We start from the raw sequence: 23,604 nt of genomic DNA, 5'->3' as shown, positions 1-23,604 counted from the left end.
ATCATCAAGATAGTAAGCATCACCAATGTGTATAATGAGATTAATAGTTACTGTTCTAATCGGAAGCCTGATGTTCTCGCTGAGCTCTGGCTGTTCTGATCTTCTAGCTCACTGGCTGAAGACATAATTAGAGGCTCTTCCATCAAGCTAATGAAATTGGCAACTTTGGTAAGCATTGCAAACTGGAAACCCAAAATATTTAAATCCTATCATGGTGGCTGACAATAAATGATGCTGATGACAACTGCTGGTTCATAACTAGTTGTTATTGTCTCCTACCCTCCTGCTCAAGAAGAATTCGTTGCTCTGGAATCAAAACTATTTTACTTCTTACAAATACGCCGGTTGTGGTTTGACACTATAAATAAAGTTGAATGATAACTGAGAAATTTCAGATCATAGTCTGTTCCCTCATGTCATGACACTAACCTGTACTACTCCCTTTCCTAGAAACCTCGCAAAATCTAACAACCAGGTTGTATGCACTGTTTCATATTGGCACATCACGCAAGAAATGACACGCAAGTACAGCCGGTGACAACTGGGTGCATAAAAACATCATCGTCTATATGCGGCAACTTTAATAACGTGAGAAAGGAGTTGGTCACGTGGATATGTACCCCCTCTGGTAAAGAGTTATTGTTGCGTGGTAGGTACACCCACACCCCACATCACCACCCAATCTCCACACACACACACTCTCCACTCTCTGTCGCACTCACATAACCGCACCCTCGCACACCCTCGACACACCTCTCTCACACACACAGCTCCCACACAGTCCCACACAGAAACTCAACACTGACACACACTCACACCATCACCGCCCAAACACACCGAAACACACACAACCACACACACTCACCGCAACAACACACCAGAAACACACTGACCCCCACACTCTCCTCACACAAAAACACCACCCCCACACACACACACACACACAGACACACACACACACCACACACTCTCGCTACCTTACCATAATCATAACGAAACGGCTCTCCAACGATAGATCCAGGGGAGGCCAAACACGCAGTGGACCACGAGAAATAACCCCAAACACAAATTGCCTACGTTGTCTGCGAATTTCGGGGGTTAGCTTATACATTAACATCAGATGCAAAGGGGGTGGAGTCGATGTAGTACCGGCAAAAGAGGGAAGGCAGGATTCGCGTGTCGACAACCATGGTGAGGATTGGGATACCTCTCCGCACACAGACCCAGCTGGTGTCTGGGAAGAAAATTGAAGGCCTCGAAAAGGAATAAACAACTCCGAAGCTTGTCATGTAACAAACGGGGTATGGAATCATTCAGGGTATGCGGGGGGGGTGCAGGGATGGGAAAGCAAACGCATAGTTAGATGGGATGAAGTTTAGAAAATGGGCGCAAAGGACCCAGGACAACACTGAGGTGAGACTAACGCCCTAATAGACAAACCTGTGAAAACGGATTAAACATCTGCGCTTCGCAAGAGCTATCTTCATCTCTCGCGCTTTAATAGTCCCGAATGGTCGTCACGGCCGATCTAGAGATTGGAGCATACCCTGATCATTGCATTGAAATCCAGAATCACTGCGGGATGATGTCAGGGGGTTAAATCGGTGAGATGTTCTAGGCGTCGGGCGCTCCTCTGGACTGGGAAACGCTATTCGTGCTGGAGTGGGGGACAGAAACAACAGGTGGAGTGACGTCATCTGGTGGCGGGGGGAAACTACTTGAGAAAATAAATGTTCTATGTTTGCAGCTCGGGAGAAATTAACGTGGAAGTATCATTAGACCCTTCTGCAATGGTTCCTGCACACCAGAAGTTAACATGATAACTTAGAAACGCCGATCTTGCAGTGCAGGATAGACGGAAGCCTAAAGTCTTCTGCAGCAGTCCCTCCCCTAATGTTTGGAGTCCCAACGCTTTGCTTGTATATTAACTTCTATTTGGGATGAATGGGCAGAAATATATTGTTATGAGAGCAAAGCTAGCAGTACTAACAGTTAATATATAGTCTATATAGATTATATACACTAGATAGTTCTATATTACTATAGATCTAAATTATATATAGATAAATTAGGGTGCTCAGCGTTACCCGTGTCTCTCCGGAAGCGCGTGCATGAAAGCCGACTCGAGCGTTAAGCTTTGTTAAGCGCAGCCGCATGTATTAAGGTCGTCGAACACGTCACCCGCTGGGTTGGGGTCCCACTCCAGGCTACTATGGGTGACCCTTTGCAGCACCGTTACTGGGATCACAACGTCACTTCCCTCCCTAACCATCCGGCTCGGCGCTTGCAGCGCTAATGTAGAACACACAGGCACTGAAATCTCCGGAATGGTGCGTTGTATTTTCCAAAACATCCCAGACGCCGTAACAGTCAAAAGTCCCATGCACATTGTTTAACCGGTAGTCAATATCACGAAGCACTCAGCGGGCGCACCTATGGAGCTAATGCAACTACTTGTAACAGTTCTCACGTGATCGCAGATTGGACGGCCCTCAGGGGTGGGGGAGAGATAATGGTCGGACAAGAAGAAGTGGCTTTGCCCGCCGTAAAGGTTTAGCTTTCGACAGTCGCGGCAGCAATGCGCGTGACCGCGGTGCAGTCGGGCGCAGCAAACAAAAAAAACTGACCAAAAATGGTAGTCGCAACATCGGTGGACTACATCCACTTCAAGAAACTCCAACGCGAGTTTCAATACCGGCTGTGTAGTTGTTGTTGTGGCAAACACACTGTCTGTGCTATCCAGGACGGGGCGCATGGCGCCTCCTCCGGGGATACAAGGAGATGGGCTTGGTTTAACACTGACTTGGGCAAAAGAGGGCTCATGAACGGTGATACTTGGACGTAAGTGAGGTCCAAATCATCATGCTTTGGATGGGGCCGAAACACTATATGGACTCTAGTAACCGATCGATGCTGTAGTGTGTTGTAGGGATCGTACTGGGAGAAATTAGGCAATCTTTACGCGCTCAAACATCTCATCCTACCGATCTCTCAACTCTCACGTTGGTCGCCGGCCAACCCACACTGTCAAGGAAGAAGACAGGTCTAGGTGCGGGGGCTTCTCAGAAAAAGAAAGGGAAAAGAGGAAAGTCGTCGCAAGAAAGGAAAGGGAGTGGGAATGCAGGGGGATGCCCAAGAAAGAGAGCCGGGGGAAAAGGGCGGCCGATGGGAAGAGGGGACTGAAAACGTGCGGAAAGGGACAAAGAGGGACAGGTGTCTAAAAGAAGGATAACAACGAGGGAGGATAGATGAAGAGCTCGGAAATGGAAGAGAGGAGCGGGACAAAAAAAAGCGAGAGGGGGACGACAGCAAGGAGGTTTTAGGTGTGAAACGGAACGGGCTGGGAGAAGGGCAGGGGCTGCTGGGCCGGGGAGGGGGACCTGTAATGCAGCCTGGGGGCGACCTGCCCCACCCCGATTGGGCTGCGCCTAGCGCTAGGTTCGCCCGGGGTGGTACGTACTGCAGCGGGTCCCGGTCTCCGGGCAGAGCGTCTGTTGCGGTGGGGTGCACCTTTGAAGCTGTTGTTCCGGTGCGCAGGTGTGCCGTGGTTCCTTCTGAGTGGGGACTAACTGCTTGTTTTTGGAGTGCTCGGGCCTGGCATTCTGTTCGCATCTCACTGGGGTCTGCCTGTAAGGGTTAGTAGGGCGCTAAGTAAAACCATGGATCTTCACCACATTGCGGGGCTATGGCCTGGTGGGGGGACAACAGCATTTTAGACAGAAAAACGATTAAAAACTAAAAATGCTAGCTGGGATCGAAGGGTTTAGGTTCAAAACACGTACAGCATTTTGCTGAATTTCAAACTGCTAACCAAAACTGCAGAAGTCAACACTAGGACTAAAGGCCCGTGTTTCGGGCAAACCTGCGTTCTGTTTACCAGAGCACAAATGCAAGTAAATACAAATAGTCTACAAACAAGACATAATACACGCTTGTATTTAAAGTGTTATTTCTCTTACCTATTTGTCTTGGAAGGCCACGTTGTTTTATGTGCATTTAAGCAGGGCATGTACAGACTTTCACACAACTTACTATGACTTTTTAACTACACGTACTGATTCAAGAGCTCATCGTGTTAGATACTCGCTCATGACTCTCTGACCCACACACCACACACACACACACCCAACACACAGACGACACATCAGACACGTAACGACCCCCTAACATCCTGGTCCTGGAGCCGTCTGACACACCAGCCTGTTTCTAACATCCGGGCCTGGAGCCTCGTACCCCAGCCTGTTTTACTAACATCTCCGGTCTCGGGGAGCCGTTGCACGCCAGCCTGCGTTTTCGAACCCTGGTCTCTGGGACGTTCCCCACTCTGTTCTTTCCCCCGCGGACCGGATCGTGGTCTGAGAGCGAATCTTTCGCCCTGTAGGACTCATGTACACGGACGCTTCTCGTCAAAGGCTTCTCAACCCAGACAGGGAGGTCAGTGTTGATTTCCTCCCCCTCATGTTCAAGTGGGTACTGGCCCTTTAAATGGCTTCGACAGATAATGTTGTGGCTGGGCTTACTCTGTCACATATTTAGGATTGAACCGTCAACTTAACTTTGCATGGTCGTCTCATTCTTCTCTACATTTGACCTTCTCTCTCTTCAACGTTGTTTGTTTTGTTTCTTCGAGGTTGTTGACACTTGTTCCGCCGCTCTGTCCTTCTGTCTGCTCTGTGTCCTGTCCTCCTTGCTCTGTCTGTCTCTGTCTTGCGGTCTGTGAAGGCGTCTGCCAAACACTCAAACTGTACCTGACAACTGGATTTCTCTTAAATAAAAGTTTAACAGGAGGTCGTGTTGTAGACCACGTGTCAGATGTTAACTTGTGAGCTAAAACTCCTTAACTTTTTTAATGATGGAGGTGGCACAGTTACTCAGCGCTTTATCACATCAGAATATTTACTATCCCTTTAGTGTGAGAGTGGGCAAGTTGGTTTTATGCTTTGTGTATCGGGTTAGGAATGTGCGTTGCAGAAAGAACGAGCGACGAGGTTTTGTGGTGGTGTTGTGGTGTGGGGTGTGTGGTGTGTGTGTTTGCTGTGTGTGTGGTGTTTTTCTTAAATATAATAACTTTAAAAGACAGAACCTTCCGTGTCCGCTGACAGAAACCTTGCGCTGTTGATGATCCCCCGGAGGAGATCGGAGACGAAAGACCGAGGAGACGTCAGCCGCATTGCAGACAGACGGCACAGATACAGATGCTCTCAGAGTACCCACCAGACCAGGTCTCACACCATCACATCCCCACAGAGTACCGGTCTCACACCATCACAGCTCTCAGGTAGACCAGATCTCACCCGCACACAGTCCGCTCATAACCAGTCTCTACACCCACCACAGTAGACCAGCTCTCACCACCATCACAGGCTCTCAGAGACCAATCTCCACCATCCCAGTCTCCAGGTAGACCCTGGCTCCTCACACACTCACAGTCTCTCAGTTAGACCAGCTCACACCCTCACAGTCGCCGCAGGAACCAGGTATCACACCATCACAGTCTCTCAGGTACCATGTCTCAACCCCACCATCCGTAGACCAGGTTCAACACCATCACAGTCTCCAGTGACACCAGAATTACCAAATTCAATACTTTTAAAACCGACCTACTTACCGCTGAAACATCAGTATCAAAAAAGTCTGGGGTAGATTCATACCCAATTTCAACATTGCCATTTCCCTCACCTCAATACCTAAATCTAATAATCTCGGGATTGGGCGGCAGTCTACGTTACCTCCATCCGTACCGGAGAGACGTGCAGGAGCAAACTCTCCGTTTACACACAAGACGCTTCACGCCGTCGGAAGCTCGGAAACCAAAACACTAATACATAATCAGATCTGTGCCGTAATGCTTGTCATTTCTTTTTTGTCGTTTTTACAAACGCATCAGAAAACCATATGTTCTAGCCACCATGCGAAAGTCACTGTACGGTACCGAACAAAGGTGTTGAACGATACTTCGTCTCCCCCCCTACGTAACGTAGGCTTGGTTCCGATCACGGAAACATCTGTCAATTCATCCAGTTCAACGCTGGTTCTGGTCCGGGGGCGCGCCAGGTGGGGGTAATACAACACTGTGGTTCTTTTTGTTGGAGCAAGCTAGTGAGTCTTAAGACAACGGCAGAGATACCGCGATCCAGCGCCCAAAGTCGAGTCTGTCCACGGGCCCCGCAACCCAAACACCCAGGTACACTCAAGCCCAGTCTAGCGTTTACTGGCCCCGACCACCCCCCAGGTACAAACCCCCCCATTCCCAAGTCCAGCTTCAAGCAGCCCCAACGTCCGTACGTTCTCTTACGGCCCTAACCACCCTGTACCAAGCAGCCCAAGTCTCTAGTTCTCACTTGGCCCCTTCCAACCCCCGGGTACAAGCAGCCAACCGTCTAGGTTTACTGGGCCCCTCAACACCAGGGTACAAGCAGCCCAAGTCTAGTTTACTTGCCCCCTCAACCCACCAAGGACAAGCCCCAACGCGAGTGTTACGGGCCCTCAACCACCAGGACTCACAGCAGCCCAAATTCGGTGTGACGGCCCCTCACACCAAGGACCAGCACCCAAAGTCTCGGTTTACTGGGCCTCTCAACAACCAGTACAAGCAGCCCAAAGTCCTATGTTTACTCGGCCCTCAACTCACCAGTACAAGCACCCCAAGTCTAGGGGGGTTTTTACCTGGCCCGTAACCACCAGGGACATCAATGCCCCCAAATCTATAGTGCTTTACTGCCCCTCACACCAGGGGTACAAGCGCCCAAAGTCGAGTGGGAAACTGCGCCCTCAACCAACAGGTACACAGCCCAAGGCTAGTGTGTACGGGCCCCTGCACCACCAGGGTACCAGCAGCCCTCAAAGTCTAGTTTCTACTGCCGCTCAACCACCAGGGTACAGCGCACCCCAAAGTCAGTTTACTGCCCGTAAAACCCCCCGGGTACAAGCAGTCCCAAAGTCTAGTTTTTAACTGCCCCTCAACAACCAGGGTACAGCAGCCCAAGTCTAGCTTGACTGGCCCCGCAACAGACCAGGGTAACTAAGCAGCCCAATCCTAGTTTTTACTGCCCCCTCCCCGCAACCACCAGGTACAGCAGCAAAGCTAGTGTTTACGGGCCCATCAACCACAGGTACAAGCGCCCAAAGTCTAGTTGTTTACTGGCCCGGCACCCACCAGTCGTACAAGCAGTCCAAAGTCTACGTTTTAACTGCCTAAACCACAGTACAAGCAGTCCAAAGTCCTAGTTTACTGCCCCTAAACCACAGGGTACTCATCAAGTCCCCAAAGTCTAGTTTTACTGGCCCCTTCAACCACCAAGGTACAAACCCAAAGTCTAGGTTTTACCGGGCTCTCACAACCAGGTACAAGCAGCCCAAAGTCAGTTTTACTGGTCCCTAACACCAGTGCTACAAGCACCCCAAAGTCCGAGTCTTACTGCCCCCCTCAACCCCAGGGGACAGCCAACAGCCTATGTGGTTCTACCCCTCTCAACAAATGTGAAGCATACGGGAAAAATCGTTTGAAAACCGCTCGAGGGATTTCAAAGCATCCAAACACATGCAAACTGTCCCAAAACAACCGACTCATCAAACCAGAAACATAAAAGGAGATGCAGGCCTGACCTGATCGCGGATAGGTCTGATGGTTTCTATTTACTAATTATCTGACAGACACTAAATTCTAAACGTAAACAACAACAAAAGCAGCCATTAAACACTAAAATCGGTCAAGTTTGAAACTAAACAGGGAAGAACTCAGTTCCTCCGACAGATTCACTTACGGCTTGATGTTATTTTGTTACATAATTTAATGTATCTTTGATAGAACATTATCTGATGGTTATATTATTATAATAATTTTCTGAATAATAACTGATCGAACATTCGTCTGTATTCGGTAGATGATTGATAACATTATAAGATATGCGACTAGACATTAGTCTGGCATGTTAGAGGAGTGATAAGATTACAATATATTCTGATATGACACATATCTGAGGGGTATATATCATATGATATTAAAATAATAACTCTGATCGAACAGTAAGTCTGATTTCGTCTTATTATAATTATCTTATAATTGATAAATTTGAGGATCGTTCATAGTGTCGGAGGAAACGCCTGATCCCTACATCTCTGTCCTCTTCAGGTACGCGACTTTTGTGAAAGCGAAGCAGAACGTTGTGCAAAAAAGCGCGAGAGAGAGCGCCAGAAGAAGAAGAAGTGACGTGAACCCACCCACTCCCGTGGAAACCGCCGACTCAGAGGAAAATGTTCCTGAAGCCCCAGGACTGAACTGACTCTGCTCAGGGGAGAGAACGTTTTCTAGAGTGGTTTAAGTATCGCTTTGTTTATACCATCCGGATTTTTTCTAGAGAGGTTTATCTTTGCCATGACTCAGCCGCCTGTTCACAGTCTGTGCTGCAGCATGACTCCAGCGGTTTTACAGTCTCGTCTGCAGCATACTCAGCTTTTTACAGCTCTGTGCTCAGATGATCCAGCGTTCTTACAGGCGGTCTGTGCGGAGGACTCAGCGTTTTACAGGCGCTGCAGGATGACTCAGGGTCACAGGCTGCTCAGGATGCTTCGCGTGTTACCCAGTTGTGCTCGCAGCAATGATCAGCAGTTTTACACGTCTGTGCTGTATAGATGACTCAGCGTTTTTTATCCAGTCTGTCTGCAGGATATCATGGTTTCTGCAGCCCTCGGTCAGGATGACTCGTCGTTGTCAGGCTCGCTGCATCGGAGGACTCCCTCGTTTGACAAGTCTGCTGGCACGATGCGGTTCATGAAATACCACAGCCTTCACGTGGATCCAGGGTGTGATCTTCTTTAACCCGTCACAGCAAATGGTCCAACCCCTCAGATAGCATCAAACTCGCATACAAGCACTGCGAAAAGGTGGGTGGAAACCTGAGTACAAGGCAACAAATCTTGTCAACGAGCTTCTCTCACGCTCCCCTCTCAACTCCTCTTCGACAAATACACCGAAAACATGTTAAGGGGGTCTAAAAGAGCTTTAAATACTCTTTAAACGTGATAAAGGTGGAGAAATTATGGGTCACATCACTTGACCCCGTTTCCAAGATTCTTATTCATATAATATGTTCTTCATTCAAAGAATACAGCGTTTCATGTTATTACACAACATTTCCATGACGAACATCACTCCTATATTCATATGACTTCACTAGAGTTGCGAAAATAATTCATCATTTCTCTGCCTATTGACCCCAGACTAAGGGATCTTTTCTGTACATAATGTGCTAGTGGCCATCAATTAAAAATATTAGTGTCAAACTATTGTATACGTTTCGGCTAGGTCCACAAGAACTGTGTGATCTCTAGACTTTTATTGTCTTCTATAAACACAGAACAGACGGAGGTACATTTTTAGTCTGGCTGAGGACAACAGTGCGTGGACAGCAGACAGCAGGACGAAGGTCGAGACGCTTTTAAGCTATAGTACGGAGTTTTCTGTCTCCCCCCGGAGGAATTCTCAAGTACATGACAACAACACTTCCGGCACTCAACGTGATACGAGCCTTCCCCCCTCTCCCCCTCCTCCACACCGCTGCTAGTAACCATGGGACCGGAGGATAAAAAACTGGGCGCGCTCCTGCAAAGAGGTCATTATCTTCATCGGGTCCTGCGCCAAAGATCTCTCTCAACATAATCATCCTGAGAGATCCATAGAGAGTTGTTGGAGCTGATAGCCCTAATTGAAAGCTCATATGGGGCTCATTTTCAGGTTCATAAGGATTTAGAGGGTGTACCGAACAGTTTACATGGTTAATTTTTGAATATTCGTGTTTTGTCACTCCGCACATTCGCTGCAGCTCCTCTTCTGTCACCCGATGGTTCATGCCTCTGTTTCGCTACAGAGGAGACCTCCTGCACTGCTGGAACTATCTGTTGGCAGGCGCCACAATGCGCAGTCGCTAGGTAAGATCACATTGCTCATAGCTAGATCTGACTCACTGATCACTACTAGGTAAGATCCCCATGATAAGTAGCTAGGAAGACCACAGACAGTAGCCGAGGTAGGACTACAGAGCTAGCTAGCGTTTCCTCCACTCAGTAGTACAAGGCATGATTAGCCGGAGACTTCTTCGAAATGAAGGGCGCACTTCCTACTCTTGTTGAGACCTGCAGAACTCGACATGGAAGTAGTTCGTTTTGTAGATTATGGGAACTAGTCGGTGTTCTGATCCAGTGTGTTGCCATTGAGAACGAGCTAGCACATGCTAACCGTTGCTCCCTTAGCCCCGCGTCTCACATGACGTGGTCCTTCCGGCAACTTCAACCTTATCTACTACGTCCTGGGGCGTAATTGCAGTACGGAGCTGATTTCAACTGCCCCATGTGAAGTCGCCCGTTAGTAACAATCTCTAAATAACACCCACAGAATCACTCGCAGCACAGCCCACATTACTCGCCTATCTTCTTCTATCCGATTTATATGTCTCACACATTCAGGATCCCAATAACTATGATACACATATCCAGATTTATGGGTGCGGGCTTTTTACAATTTTTTTGTTCCTTTTAAGGTTTTGTCTCACTTTTTCACAGACATTTTTGCTGTTGTTTTTCTGCGCCTTTTGGGGGCCATATTCACGGAATGTCTTTGGCTACTTTGACCTCCAGCCCCCCATAGGAAAACAGCAAAGACACCTGCCCCATCTGTGGCCCATGGGCATGCTGATCTTACAGGGAGTGTTCAGTGCATTCTTGGGAGTATTGCATCTTCTGGCCGCGTCAGTGATGCACCATTTGCGACCAACAAAAACCCTGGTCTAATAGTCAACATCCGGCAGCATTTTCTATTGTTCTATTTTTACGGCATTACTTAAAATCGCCTAGACTTATGCCAGCACACCACACACCTGAAGAATATTACAAATAAAAATATTACGTGCAATCCGCCATCATATAGCTGCTTTCTACCAGCAGTAACTTATTCTCCTGTATGAGATATTTCTACCACAATAGACTTTATTCTCCCTGTAAGAGATGATTTCTCTACCATAAGATAACTTTAGTCCTGCTAGGAGATGATTTTCTACCAGCAGATAGACTTTATTCTCCCTGTACGCGAGAATATCTCGACACAGCAGATAAGCTTTATTCTCCCTGTAGGAGAGGATTTCCTTCCTACCAGAAGAGAGACTTTAGTCGCCCTGTAGGAGAATGATCTCTACCACCAGATGCAACAGTGCCACAGGGTTTTCCCCAGCACAATGCCTGAGAGAAAATGCTGCCTATCTGAAGGCATCTTCTGAGGCGCACAGAGAGGGAGTGTCTCCAACAGGTTCCTCTGTTTGTCCATTCCGTGAGCCGGTGAAGACTTAAGTCTACTCTTCGCTCAGGCTACCCAGCTTCATTTCAGCGGGTCTTGATCAGAGTTCCTCCCTCCTTTCAATGGATTTAGTCAGGTCTTAACTATCCTGTTAAAACAATGTAGTCACATTATTGAAAAGAACTGCTGCCTGCTCTCATGTTGTGCTTTTACGACATCTTACTGCGAACATCGTTTTAGAACTAACTTTCTGAATCACTTTGATTGCAATTAAAAGAAGCAAAGACGGGAATATGTTTTCTGCTGATTATTTGTGTCTGACGCCCACATTTATTCTAGTGTGGCGCTTGTAAGCAGTCCAAAAAGTGCGGCTGCGAGAGTACTGATACATATTTATGCTGACGCTTTCGTTTACATACCTGCTGATTGTGACCGTGGCTGGGAGCAGGGCATAACCCTGCAGTTTCCCGCTTGACTGTCGACCAGCGTCTCAATAGCAGATCATACACCGCTTGTATTTTTTTTTCTATCACTAGAAACGGCAAACATTGTAAAATAAACCTTGTTTAAAAAGTTCCTAAAATGTTCGGAAATCTACCAGAGGTCAGTCCCGATACATAGTTTCCAAGCGAATACAACGTAGTCACTACGTACATTAAACATCTTTCTAGTTATCAATACAACGTACAACTCACGTTATTTAAACTAACGTAGTGATCAATACAACGTAGCACGCGTTATTAACTAACGTTAGTGATCAGATACGACGTAGCAACTACGTTTAAACTCACGTTCGTTGATCCATCACGTTCATTAAACCTACACGTTAGTGATTCCGGATGCAGCTTGCTCTTGGTTCCTATAGATAACCTAATTAACGTTAACTACAATTGAGTTTACGTTATTCCGCCTCCGTAGTTCTAAAAAAGTACAGTGTTTTTAAAAATGGACCATTCATTGTCTAACAATTTTCAATATACTTTGGAAGTAGGGCAAGACATTTGAGGACTGTTAACGCGACGAGGACGACGATATACACCAAAAAGACAGGCCAGGTGTCCGTTAACGAATCCTAAGATGACTGTGTATAAGACGGGGCCTCCTCGAAGTCAACATGAAAAAGGACTCCTGGTCCCCTTGCTATCAAGGTTTTCACCGGGGAAGGCCCCCATCTAGCATAGACTGACAGTGACAATGACACCGCCTGTGTCTGCATGAACTAATTAGCTCACACTGGCTAACTTATTCGCCGTAGTTCTAAGGGACTAACTTTTGAGGGATGACTCAACAGAGTATACATTATAAGCATGCAATATCGAATAAGAAACGCATAATATCAGTATTGAATTGTTTTATGACGTTGGCAAGCAGAAGTAGAATCAACGGGATCTCCCTCGCCGAGGAGGCCAGGGCATTCAACATGTTTGACAGCCCGCTTGTGGCACTTATCCAAACTGTTTATCAGTCCCCGCCTTTGAGGTGAGTATCCCTTACATATAGTAGAGCCTTACTTAACTTACAGTTAAGTCTGTGAAAAAACCAAAAAACTTCTGACTTTAAAGGTGCGATCTATTTATACAATCTTTCCTGTTAACTCTTGTGTGTGATCGTATCGAATAATTCAAACCACTAAAACTTTTATTCCGATTGTCTTGACTAATTTTGTCGTTTTTTGCAAACTGTGTTCCTAATTTTTTTTTCCACATTTTGTCACTTTGTATCTGATGTTTGTGCGGTCGATTCTCTATGTTGGCCTTTTGACCTTTTTAGGGTTGTTTTTTCTCCCCTTCAAAAAACAGGCTTCAACATCAATATGTTGTTCAAATGCTATCAAATTGCAATAAACACCCCATAGTCGATGAAAGTAGTGAACTGATCATCGTTGTACGGCGTGGGGGAGAGCCGTTTATGAACTATCCACCTTATTCTTTTTTCGGACAGTGGGTCGGGTGACTAGAACCCCACATTTCTCATATGGAAAACTTTCTTTTAAAAAATGGGTCAGATTTTGCCCGAGGACAACAGGAGCGGTCGGATAGAAGAATGTCTGAGTTCCTGAGTTTCGAAGTCAACTCCTCATTTCGCTTCTCACTCAGAACTCCACCTGTGGACCCACTCCCATGTTTGGATTTAAAGGGTCTTTTTAAGTGTGTTGTCGTTCAACATACAAAAGACGTCCCAAACTCTGTTGCCTAATATCTCTATTTCATTCTCCTATTTGGTCGTCCTCATACTTATCACGGAACGCGGAATAAATCTGTTTGGGGAAGTAGGTTGCCCACCACTACGGTTAAGGAGGACCACATGTTGTTTTCTACAGAGACTCAGAAGGGCGACAAGTCGATTGGCCATTCCAGTAAGAGCCGTTTCATCTTTCTGTTCATAGAGATTAAATGAATTATTGCATGACAACACGTATTGAAGTTTATATTAATACGTTGCAATCGCGTGCGGATTGTCTAATTAAGAGTGTCAGAGAACGGTGACACGGTGGGACTCATTGGACTTTTACTTCTAAATTATCTTATTAAAATCCAGTAATTTTATCTTGCGTAGTCTGTTCTTGATTCTGAGTTGGGGTTTCTAATATTATTTCATACTGGTCTGTGCTAGATCAATCCCAAAACGCTCTCGTTTTTATAAACTCACTGTTGTTGTTTAACCTCACTTTCGACCTTTCGGCAGCGAGCACGGGTTGCGCTCTGCTTTAAGAAAGCACCCAAAGTAAGGTAGATCTACACACCAATAAAACTATCTATGGTTAGGTCTTCACAGGACCATCCGAATTCTCTGTCTGTCATTGTTTGCACTATCCAGATTACCAGAAAGATACTTCAATGGGTTTCAGTCCTTTGTGTCCAGATAATAATGCCATCACCTTTCACTCCAGCTTGTTTGCCGTTGAAGATGGAGGCCTGGAGACACCGTCTACAAAGGAAGGCGTGCACGTTGAATTGTTGGGGAAATTCTACCTTCCTGAGATAGTAAAGATGGAGGTTGTAGAGTATGGACGGGACTTCATTGCCCTGTGCTCATCTGGTCCTGATGACCTTCCTGAGGACACGAAAGCTGTAGCCTTTGAATGGAGAGATAGAAGCTGCACATGGTGGCTTACGAGCCCTGAGAGCTCGTGAGAGAGGGACCGAAGTACCGGTCATCAGCGAGCTCTACAGAGGAGAGGCCTTCACAGTATTGCGTGAGAGGTCAAGGCAATTCAATGTCATTTCCTTTCTTATTTACAGTATCAACCTCAATAACAGAGTTACTCTCCAGACACTATCACTCACGATAGAGTAGGTCGACATCACACTCTATAAGGTACAAAGACCCAACAATCCAGTAATTCTCCCCAAGACCAAGAGTGTAACGGCGCAAGGAAAAACTCCCTTTGAGGGAGAACCTTGTGCCATACCCAGGCTCTTGGTATGCTGTGTCTGACGGTGCCGGTTCGGTGCGGTGGATACAGTGGCCATATAGTCCCAATAAAGATACTGGAACATTACTAGAATCAGTAGTCTGTAGTAGTTGCACTCGGCGTTAACATGTCTCCCTATATAACAGGGCATAGCAAGCATAGCATGACGGCGATGCCAGGACCCTAATCCAAGGTCCACGCTGTGCCAAGAAAAGACCTAAGGAACGCGGGGGACTAAGGCTCCCCAAGCTTCAGTTATAACAACTCATTCTGGGACAATCCAACGATGGAACAAGAGAGAAAGAGAGAGAAGCTCAGTGTGCAAGTGAAGTCCCCCCGGCAGTCTCCAAACTGAACAGCATAACTCAGAACCTGGTGCAAGCAAATCCTGAGCCAGCTTTCAATAAGGGTTTGGTAAATGAATCTGACGACATAAGAGAAAGCAGATAAGAAGGGTGCCCATTTCTGCGACACCTCCCCCGCTGGTCTAGGCGCACGCTGGCCAAATCCTCACTCCCTAACTATACATCTTATCACGAGGAGAGGTTTAGTTTATCGTAAATGTGTGACGGTGTCTACCGCCCGAACCAGACTGGGAGCGGGTTTCCACAGAAGGGAGCCTGATAGCTGAAAGGCTCTGACTCCCGTTCTACTTTTATAGGACCTAGAACCCACAAGTAACTCTGCATTCTGGATCATACAGTGCTCTAGTGGGACATAAGTCCTAAGTCTCTTCAAGTCTATGTGTGCTAGACTGTAGGAGCTTTGTAGTTCCAGGATGAAGGATTCTTTAAACTTCAATCCTGCGATTTACAGGAAGCCATGGAGAGAAGCTAATACATGGAGAAAGAGAGTCTCTTTTCTTATTTCCTTTTCAGAACACGCCTGCCGCATTCTGGATCAGCTGGAGAGGGCTTACGCGGACTTATTGGGCAACCTGATAGTAGGATTACAGTAGGTCCCCTCGGGAAGTAACAGCATGCATGACTATTTTTTCAGTCACCGTTTTGAGACCGGATGTCCTAATTTTGGCAATGTTATTGAGATGGAGAAATCAGGCTGTTCTAGAGGTTTGTGTTAGGCGTTAAAAGGATAGAATCCTCTCAAATTACTCCTATAGTTTCTGACTATACTGGGGGCTCCCAGGCAATACCATCCAAGTAATATATCTTTAGATAAGAGCGTTCGCAGGTGTTCTGGTGCCCACACCATAACTTCAGTTTTGTTTTCGAGTTTAACAGCAGGTTTCCCCCAGGATTCGTCGCTAAATTCTATGGACTATGGACTGCTGATTTCTCAGAACTTATGCACTTATTTGCTAAGGCACTGTAAATAATTGACTAAACATGATCATACTGCATTCTGTGTTTTTATGTCTTTTGTAAGCACTGCTATAAAGATGGAAGCACTTTTAATGATTGGCACTACCTGTTGATCCTAATACTGTCCTTCATGTACGAGTTCTCTTACTGTGCACTGACCAATGAAGTTGAATCTATCTATCTTAGCTTAGCGTCCCAGCTTTATCTAATTCCGTGTAGTTTGGTAATAGAACTCGAAAGTTAGTAATTCGTCGTCTCACCTCTCTCCTGGCTCTCTCCTCCCCTCTCTGCCCATCTCTCTCTCTCTGTTCTCTCTCTCTCTCTCTCTCACCTGCTCTCCTGTCTCCTCTCTCTCCTCGCTCCTCCCTCGTCCCTCCTCTTCCTCTCTCCCTCTCTCTCTCTCTCTCTCCTCTCTCTCCTCCTCTCTCTCTCTCCTCTCTCTCTCGCTCTCTCTCTCCCTCTCTGCTCGTCTCTCTCTCTCTTCTCGTCTCTCCTCTCTCTCTTCCTGTCTCCGTCCTCTCTCTCTCCTCCCTCTCTGTCTCCCTCTCTTCTCTCTCTCTCTCTCGTCTCTCTCCTCTCCCTCTCTGTCTCTCTCCTCTCTGTCTCTCTCTCTCTCTGTCTCTCTCTCTCTCTGCTCTCTCTCTCCTCTCTCTGCTCTCTCTCTCTCTCCCTCCTCTCTCTGTCTCTCTCTCTCTCTCCTCTCTCTCCTCTCTCTCTCTGTCTCTCTCTCTCTCTCTCTCTCTCTCTCTCTCTCTCTCTCTCTCTGTCTCTCTCTCTCTCTCTCCCTCTCTGTCTCTCTCTCTCTCTGTCTCTCTCTCTCCCTGTCTCTCTCTCTCCCTGTCTCTCTCTCAGGAATTGTGGGAGAATCAGTGAAGGATGAGTTCACAGCGTGCAGGATGGGGTGGGGGGGCAGAAACCACGACTGAAACACCTCTGTCAGATTCTTTCAAAGATTTTACATATTTCAGGCAGCGCCAATATTATGTAACGGTCCTCACTTCCTGTCTCCTAAAGGGGCGTGGCCTCGTTTCAAAGTGTAGTGAACGCCGTGTGGATGGATGAAAAGTTATATTTATATAATTTAATATTTTATTAAATACATTTTAAAATAACATTGAAAAAAGTGGGGGGGAAACAAAAAAAGCATCAAAAATGCTGTGAAAAGTGACAACGTAGAATAAAAACAAATTAAGTTAATAAACGCTGCAAAAGGACGTCATAAACCCGGAAAAACGTGAGTTACCAGATCTCGTGAGAGTTCGGTCCAAAGAACTGAAACAAAGTTAATTTTCTAAAAGCTGCAAAACCGTAAAAATTGAAAATAAAAATTTTAAAAAACCTAATAAAAAATTACAAAAACGTTGAAAAAAAATCAACAAAACTATAAAAACTGTAAAAATAAATAAATAAATAAAAATGTCAAAAAAAGTCGGGAAAAAAAAGACAAACCGTAGAACAAACGGCAAGAAAAAAATTAAAGAAAACTAAAAAAAAAAAAGTAAAAAACACTGAAATAAATGATTTAAATGTTGGGAAAAATCCCCAAAAACAGAAAAACTTCTCTTTTTTTTTTTTTTTTTTTTTTTTAAAAAAAGGGACAAAAACTCAAAAAATACGTCAGGGAAAAAATTTTTTGAAAAAAATCTTCTAAAAAGCCAAAAACACTGAAAAAAGTAGAAAAAAAATCGACAACGCTACCAAAAAAAAAAACTAAACGTATAATGACAAAAAGTGATAAAAACAAATTAAGTTAATAAATGCTGCAAAAGGGCGTCATAACCACTGAAAAACGTGAGTTGCCAGATCTCGCGAGAGTTCGGTCCTGAGCAAGAAACGAAACAAAGTTAATTTTAAAAAAACGTAAAAAATAAAAATAAGTAAAAAAAAAAAACCTAATAAAGAAATTACAAAAACGTTGAAAAAAATCATCAAAATCAGTAAAAATAAATAAATAAAAATAAATAAATAAAAAGTCGGGAAAAAGACAAATCGTAGAATACAAACAATAAAAAAGTCGCCCAAACGCCAAGAAAAATAAAAAATAAAAAATTACTTAAATATTGGGAAAAATCCTCAAAACCATAAAAACTGTAAAAATAAAAAAAAAGAAATAAATAAATAAAAAAGTCACAAAAGTGAAGAGAAAAACATTTTTAAAAAGGAGGGGCAAAAACAAAAAAAAAATACGTCAAAAAAGCACAAAAAAAAGGGAAAAAACTTTTTGAAAAAGTGTAAAAAATCCCCAAAATAAAAGTTAAAAAGTCAGGAAAAAACGCTTGAAAAAAATCTTCTAAAAGATCGCAAAAAAACTCAAAAAAAGTAGGTAAAAAACTCGGCAACGCTACCAAAAACCTGAACGTATACGCCGTTAAAAGCCCATTTCATACTGATTTAGGAACTCTACTTTCAGGGCGATGGAGGAGGATGTGTGTCAGAATGTTGTGGAGATACGTGGATTATTTTGGTTTTAGTTTCAGGTTCCTATAGCAACCCAGACAGCTGTGCTGCAGACAGAAGTGTTTCAGTCTCCTGTGGTTCTGGTTCGATGGCTGAAGGGGTTTTAGAGTCACTTCCTGTTTCCTCGCTGCCTGTTTCCTGTCTGTCTCACACCTGGTTCATCACACCTGCTCACAGTGAACGTGGAGCTGCTGCCGTCCGTCAAACACTCGACCGTAACGGAACAAAGACGCAGCTACAACCTTCCTGTCCACGGGGAACGGAGCAGCTGTTACGGCTCTACAATAGTTAGGAATTAATTTCATATTTCAATAATCAAATCAATCTTTGCAGCTCTAGCTGTTATGCAAGTTTTCAACTAAGTATGTAAGGAAGGAAGGAAGGAAGGAGGAAAGAAGGGAGGGAGGGATGGAGTAAAAATAAGGAAGGAAGGAAGGAGGCAAGAAGGGAGGGAGGGAGGAAAAATAAGGAAGGAAGGAAGAGAGGAAGGAAGGAAGGAAAGGAGGGAGGGAGGGAGGGAGGAGGCAGGAAGGAAAGGAGGGAGGGAGGGAGGAGGAAGGAAAAATAAGGAAGGAAGGAAGGAAGGAAGGAAGGCAGGAAGGAAGGAAGGAAGAAAGGAAGGAAGGAAGGAAGGAAGGGAGGCAGGAAGGAAGGAAGGAAGGAAGGAAGGAAGGAAGGGAGGCAGGAAGGAAAGAAGGAAGGCAGGAAGGAAGGAAAGGAATGAAATGAAAGGAAGGAAAGGAGGAAGAAGGAAGGAAGGAAGGGAAGAAGGAAGGAAGGCAGGAAGGAAGGAAGGAAAGGAATGAAATGAAAGGAAGGAAAGGAGAAAGAAGGAAGGAAGGACGGAAGGAAGGAAGGAAGGAAGTAAGGAAGGAAAGAAGGAAGGAAGGGGGGAAGGAAGGAAGGAAGGAAGGAAGGAAGGAAGGAAAGAAGGAAGCAAGGAAGGAAGGAAGGCAGGAAGGAAGGAAAGGAATGAAATGAAAGGAAGGAAAGGAGGAAGAAGGAAGGAAGGAAGGGAAGAAGGAAGGAAGGCAGGAAGGAAGGAAGGAAAGGAATGAAATGAAAGGAAGGAAAGGAGAAAGAAGGAAGGAAGGAAGGGAAGAAGGAAGGAAGGCAGGAAGGAAGGAAGGAAAGGAATGAAATGAAAGGAAGGAAAGGAGAAAGAAGGAAGGAAGGACGGAAGGAAGGAAGTAAGGAAGGAAAGAAGGAAGGAAGGGGGGAAGGAAGGAAGGAAGGAAGAAAGGAAGGAAGGAAGGAAAGAAGGAAGCAAGGAAGGAAAGAATATTTACATTTAACAAACTGACATCACACAAGTTTTACCTGTTTTATCATAAAAAATGACTCCAACTGATGAGAACAGTTGAAGATTAATGAATTGGTTATAATATATATGATTACGGCCGTATCCAGCGGACACGGAGAGCAGAATAACAGTGGGAGGTGATGTTGAAGGACGGCAGCAGACGAACATTCAGAGTGACGCAGCATCCCTTCAGAATAAAATAGCATCCCTTCAGAATAAAATAGCATCCCTTCAGAATAAAATAGCATCCCTTCAGAATAAAATAGCATCCCTTCAGAATAAAATCAGTCAGTTCTGAGGCGGACTGAGGCCACGGACAGCGACTCTGGGCCGACTCCACTTCAGACTCAAACCGTTGGTCCCAAACCCCTCGAATGTCAGAATGTGTCTTTGGCCCAGAGAAGGCGCCCGTGGCCAATCCTGGATCCACGTGTCTGAAATCCTCTTTGCTTTGAGAGAGTCCGCGTCAGCTTGGCCTCGCCGCCACACTTCTAGTTTCCGGTGTTTCTGTCCCGGAGGCGAGCGGTGAACTGCGTTAAGATATATCTATATCTATCTATCTATCTATCTATCTATCTATCTATCTATCTATCTATCTATCTATCTATCTATCTATCTATCTATCTATATCTATATCTATATATGTTTACTAGTGATCCCGTGCAGTGAATGGTTAATATGCTTTTATGTGCATTTTGGTGAGCCCAGAGGGAGGATATGGCATTTTAAACGTAGCTTACATTTACGGTAGCTAGCTAACGGCAGACTACAGAGAGGTGATAGTTTTACGTCCGTTTTGGAGCGACAGAGGGAAAATATTTCAGTCGACACATTAAGTGGAACTGAAATGAGGAACCGAAATTTGCGTTCTAATCCAGTCTGAATCCTACCGCTAGTAGTACCCAGCCCACATGGTAGGCGGCTTAACCGTTCTGCGCCGGCCGTTCCATTTATTTCCTACGCCCAACTATGCGCTGCCCCTGGCACCGTGCACCGCTCGGATTTGTCGCTTTGCGCTGCGCTCAAAGTTATTATTTCAACTTTGACCTTGTTGCTGCTGACCTTTCGAACGTGCAACCAATGAGATAACAGCATGTTGTTGCATAGCAACTGGAAATAGCTTCGTTACCACCCTTGATGATGTTGATGTTAGCGGTGTGCAGAGAGCAAATCACTTATCACGTGTAGGCGGCTTCAGGGCTGCACAAAAAAATGTCTTTTCATCGGCATCGCAATATCAACGAGCATAAAAAATATAATATAAATAATAAAATAAATATCAGCAGAAAACGGCACTTTAAAATGTAACTGTCAGTCTGTTTTAGCGCTGCCTTTCAGTTTTAATTCAATGTTCAATAAAAGAAAGCAGGTGATTAAAGGGAGCGAGCGTAGAAGAGGGTGGGGCGGCACGAGTATGGCCAAAATTATAATCACGATTATTTTGATCAATATTGAGATCACGATTAATTATCACGATTATTTGTTGATTTTAACCAAAACATATTGTCACATAGGCTAATTATAACTGCTGTCACATCCAGATGGTGCTACATTCCTCCTCTGTTGAAGGATACTAGGAAGGAGCCATTTCAGCTGTTGTGCGACCGCTTTCCAAACATGCGTGTTTGCCGTGAAAAGATAATATTTTCTATTCACGTTAACGGCGTATTTTAAAATCCGGTATCTACCGGACGAAATAGCAACGCGGATTACGGTGCCACTTAAATGTCTGCGTTGCTCTGATGCTCCAAAACAGACGTTAGAGGCAACAGAAACATCGCTGCATGTCACGCTAGTTAACAATAATAACACGTTACACAGCAGCTAACGTTAGCCTACCGTTAGCTACAGTAAACACTAATAACACGTTACACAGCAGCTAACGTTAGCCTACCGTTAGCTACAGTAAACACTAATAACACGTTACACAGCAGCTAACGTTAGCCTACCGTTAGCTACAGTAAACACTAATAACATGTTACACAGCAGCTAACGTTAGCCTACCGTTAGCTACAGTAAACACTAATAACATGTTACACAGCAGCTAATGTTAGCCTACCGTTAGCTACAGTAAACACTAATAACACGTTACACAGCAGCTAATGTTAGCCTACCGTTAGCTACAGTAAACACTAATAACATGTTACACAGCAGCTAACGTTAGCCTACCGTTAGCTACAGTAAACACTATTAACACGTTACACAACAGGTAACGTTAGCCTACCGTTAGCTACAGTAGTAACTGGATTAAATCCGGCTAAAATGCTGACAGCTAAACGGCGTAGTGTGACTGTATTTCACTGGAGGATTCCAACAGTCTGCTGCTAAAGCTATGAGCTAACAGACTCAGACTAGCTCTATTGTCACTGCTGTCTGAAAAACTACACAGACGGGACTAAATTATTGATTGTGCAGCCCTAGAAGAGGGCGTCAAAAAGAGTCTGTAGCTCACCTTGTTTAACTTCATTTAATATTGGATGTGGAGTTCTCTTTTGCGGCGTGCAAATGTTCCACCAGAACCAGTTCCTTCCTGAGAACCCAAACTTTCACGTGAAACCAAATCCTCCAAACGATTCCAATACAGGAAAGATTCTGATGGAATTGTAATTTTTGGGACGATTCCGAGAAGGAATTAATTCTCGATGCCCAACCCTAATCAGGATTGGTTTAAAGACATGCAAACAACCCAGAGTTTTTTTCCTCCTATCCCAGAATGCATGTGGTGTAAGCCAGACCTTACTGCAGCCAAAATAGCACTCTAACCAGCTGCTAACCAGCTGCCGACCAGCCGCTGACCAGCAGCTGACCAGCTGCTAACCAGCTGCTAACCAGCTGCCGACCAGCCGCTGACCAGCGGCTAACCAGCTGCTAACTAGCTGCTAACCAGCTGCTGACCTCCAGGGGATCAGAGTGAAAACAGAAGTGTGTGTGTGCAGGCCGGCGGAGCAGCGTCCCGGGACAGGAAGAGGATTTCAGAGCGTTGTGGATCCAGGAAGTCCGCCTGGAACAGGTTCTCCTTGAGATCTTACCAGAGCCTCTTTGCCACCGCCTGCTACAGATGCCTGGTAGGGACAATCTTTATCAGTTGGTGATTTTAGGGCTTTGCTTTGGGGGAGATTTTCCTGCCTCTTCATACCGGCTCCCCATCTGTCATTTACCTCTCCCTTTGTCAATGACAATTACATCAGAGATATTAGTGGCAGCGGGTGAGGCTCAGCAGCATGCACATCACACTCATCATCATCTTCATCATCAGGGACAACAGTCAGACATGCAGCCTGCTGGTTACCACGGTTGCTTCATGGTTGAGAGAGCGGGGAAACCAAAGCCACCCTGACAGCCGATCCCAGCAGATCCGAACGTTTGAAGGGGTAACTTTGGGTTTTTTTAAATCAACCTTTTTGTGTCTGAGTGTCTGAGTGTCTGATGGAACAACAATCTTTGAAACCGGTCCAGTATTAATCTAGATCTTTGCAGTCGGCAAAAACGCTGCAATGTAACGTTAATGTACAGATGTTCAGCATCAGTCAGCGTCCACTAAAAGTTCTGTTGTTGCTGCTGACAGACTCAGATTATTATTCTAAGTGTCTGGCAACATTATGGGATGGATCCCTACAGAGATAGACCTTTTAGTTAAAGAGTAAGATCCTTTTAGTTTAACATGAAACAGCCCCGAAATCACCATCACCAAACCCACCAGACTCCATGTAAATAATCAGGACTTTTAGCATCGTAAAACACACTTCATTCAAAGAGGATAGAAACTAAATCAAACTATCAAAAGCCGTCTTTGTTCATCTTTCCACTGTTCCAACAATCACCA

The 23,604-nt window shown here is 45.2% G+C and overlaps 2 protein-coding genes across 6 annotated transcripts in view; both read right to left on the bottom strand.

Annotated features, from left to right (window-relative positions):
• The window catches only part of LOC118492962 (nebulette-like), a 23,517-nt gene extending 19,905 nt beyond the window's left edge, over window positions 1-3,612 (bottom strand). The window contains exon 1 of the mRNA XM_035998312.1: window positions 3,461-3,612. Within this exon, the coding sequence (XP_035854205.1) occupies window positions 3,461-3,612 (152 nt within the window). The remainder of the gene's footprint in view (window positions 1-3,460) is intronic.
• A 19,100-nt stretch (window positions 3,613-22,712) lies between these two features.
• kmt2ca (lysine (K)-specific methyltransferase 2Ca) overlaps window positions 22,713-23,604 on the bottom strand; it is a 57,627-nt gene continuing 56,735 nt past the window's right edge. For 4 of the 5 annotated variants that reach the window (XM_035998127.1, XM_035998130.1, XM_035998131.1 and 1 more), the window contains one exon: window positions 22,714-22,945. In XM_035998127.1, coding sequence (XP_035854020.1) covers window positions 22,754-22,945 — 192 coding nt within the window. In that variant the 3' untranslated portion in view covers window positions 22,714-22,753. Of the gene's footprint in view, window positions 22,946-23,604 lie in introns of all 5 variants that reach the window. The other variant, XM_035998129.1, reaches the window with a different exon arrangement.

This window comes from Sander lucioperca, chromosome 23, assembly GCF_008315115.2.
Source record: "Sander lucioperca isolate FBNREF2018 chromosome 23, SLUC_FBN_1.2, whole genome shotgun sequence".
NCBI classification, from domain to species: Eukaryota; Metazoa; Chordata; class Actinopteri; order Perciformes; family Percidae; genus Sander; species Sander lucioperca.
This window is presented reverse-complemented; position numbering and strand designations above follow the sequence as displayed.